Source organism: Fukomys damarensis, unplaced genomic scaffold (genome assembly GCF_012274545.1).
Source record: "Fukomys damarensis isolate Sample0158 unplaced genomic scaffold, DMR_v1.0_HiC HiC_scaffold_13, whole genome shotgun sequence".
NCBI classification, from domain to species: Eukaryota; Metazoa; Chordata; class Mammalia; order Rodentia; family Bathyergidae; genus Fukomys; species Fukomys damarensis.
In genome coordinates this window covers 36,741,993-36,743,723 of record NW_022900925.1, presented here as the reverse complement: position 1 = coordinate 36,743,723, position 1,731 = coordinate 36,741,993, and the positions used below count along the sequence as shown (strand labels likewise).

Sequence of the window (1,731 nt, the reverse complement as noted above, 5' to 3'; positions counted from 1 at the left end):
TTTTTGAGACAGGGTCTCCCTATGTAGTTGACACTGACGTGGAACTCACTATATAGCCCAGGCTGGTCTCAAACTCACAGCGATCCTCCTGCCTCAGCCTCCCCAGTGCTGGGATTACAAGTGTGTGCCACCATGCCAGGACCCTGGCTTATTTTTGAGGCAGGGGCCTCACTACATTGCCCAGGTTGGCCTCAAACTCCTGGGTTGAAGTCATCCACTTGCCTTAGCCTCAAAAGTCGCTGGGATCCTTTTGTTTGTTTTGTTTCTTTGAGACAGCAGTGCCTGTATGTAGTCAGTCTAGCCTTCAACTCAGTAGCCTAGACTGGCCTGGAACTTGATATGATCCTCCTGCCTCACCCTCAAGAGTGCTGGGACTACAGCCGTGCACCATCATGCCTGGCCACTGAACCCACTCCACGTCAGCTCCCACATTCACCCTCCGCCATCCCATTGTGCCTGTTCAGAAAGGTCCCTACCTGGGCGGTTGCAGCTCTCCAACTCCAGAGCCTGCCCGGCCCAGGAGCAAACAATGCTGCCTTTACCGCGGAGTTTTTCGGTCACACTCGAGTGCGGCTCTGGATTCCCCGCCAGGCTAGGCAGGCAGGCCCTGGCCTCTCCCTAGTGCGCTCCTACCGGTGATGGTGGTGGTCACGGAGCGCGGGGCTCTGGAGGCCCGGGATGCCGGACGGAAGGCTCGCGAGCGTCACACTCAGCAGCGCCGGCGAGCGGATTATTTCCCCACTGCACCCTTCCCCAGCTCGCGGCCGACCTTGCCGTCCTGCCAGGTGTCCTAGACAGAGCTGGGCTCTGGTGACGGGTAAATCGAATCGCGCCACCTGTTCCAAACCCCCACGCGCAGTGGCCTCCATCTCAGAGCTCAGTCCAGACTCTGGTTCTCAACCCTGGCACTGGGGATCGAACCCAGCACTTTCACACTGAGCCATGCCCCGCCCCCGAACTGTGAGACAAGATCTAAATTCTAATTTGCCCAGACTGGGTTCTAATGTGCCATCCCCCTGCCTCAGCCTCCCAGAATGCTGATTTCAGGCCTGCACTGCCCGCGTGGGCAGCTCCAAGTCCTCACAACGCCGGCCCCGTCCGTCCTCCCCGGAGACCTAGCTTCCGCATCCGTCTGCCACGCCTCCCCTCTGCTGACCAATCACGGCGACCTCTGTGCTGCCCCAGCACAGCTACCAGCGCAGGGCGGACAGCGGAGCAGGCAGCTTACTCAAGGCTCCCTAGACCTCCGCACCCCTCCAGGGCATCACCCCAGCCCCTGGCCCTCTGCTCCGGGGGCTTGAAGCACGCCCCGCACTATACATCATGCATCTTACGAGTTGCTCCAGGGGAATTTTTGACTCTTCCATTACTGCTGACACACGGAATGGGGCATGAATTTTCCTGCTCCAGGGACCCAGCAGGAGTAAGCTCCGACACTTACCTGCCCCCCTGCCAGGAGGCTCCCGGGCTGGGGGAGGTGGCCGACTGCTCAGTAAGGAGGGGGAGGCTGAAGCAGGCGGAGGAGGTGCGAGGCCCCGCACAGGCCCCGGTGTCTTCCTATGCAAAGAGTTGTGTCTCTGCGGCAGCTCAGGGGCCAACTCGTTAGTGGGACTGGAGGGCCCATTGGGGACGCTGGGAGGCTGGCGGTAAGGCGGCGGCGGAGGGGCCAGAGACTGGCCACTTGGTCCCACGCGGAGGTTCACAGGGGAGGGCGGCGGCTTGACCGGGGGT

General features: G+C 61.2%; 1 protein-coding gene across 1 annotated transcript in view; it reads right to left on the bottom strand.

Moving 5' to 3' along the window:
* Positions 1–1,731, bottom strand: part of Wipf2 (WAS/WASL interacting protein family member 2) — a 33,877-nt gene that overhangs the window by 8,777 nt on the left and 23,369 nt on the right. The window contains exon 5 of the mRNA XM_033763124.1: positions 1,242–1,730. Within this exon, the coding sequence (XP_033619015.1) occupies positions 1,242–1,730 (489 nt within the window). The remainder of the gene's footprint in view (positions 1–1,241; position 1,731) is intronic.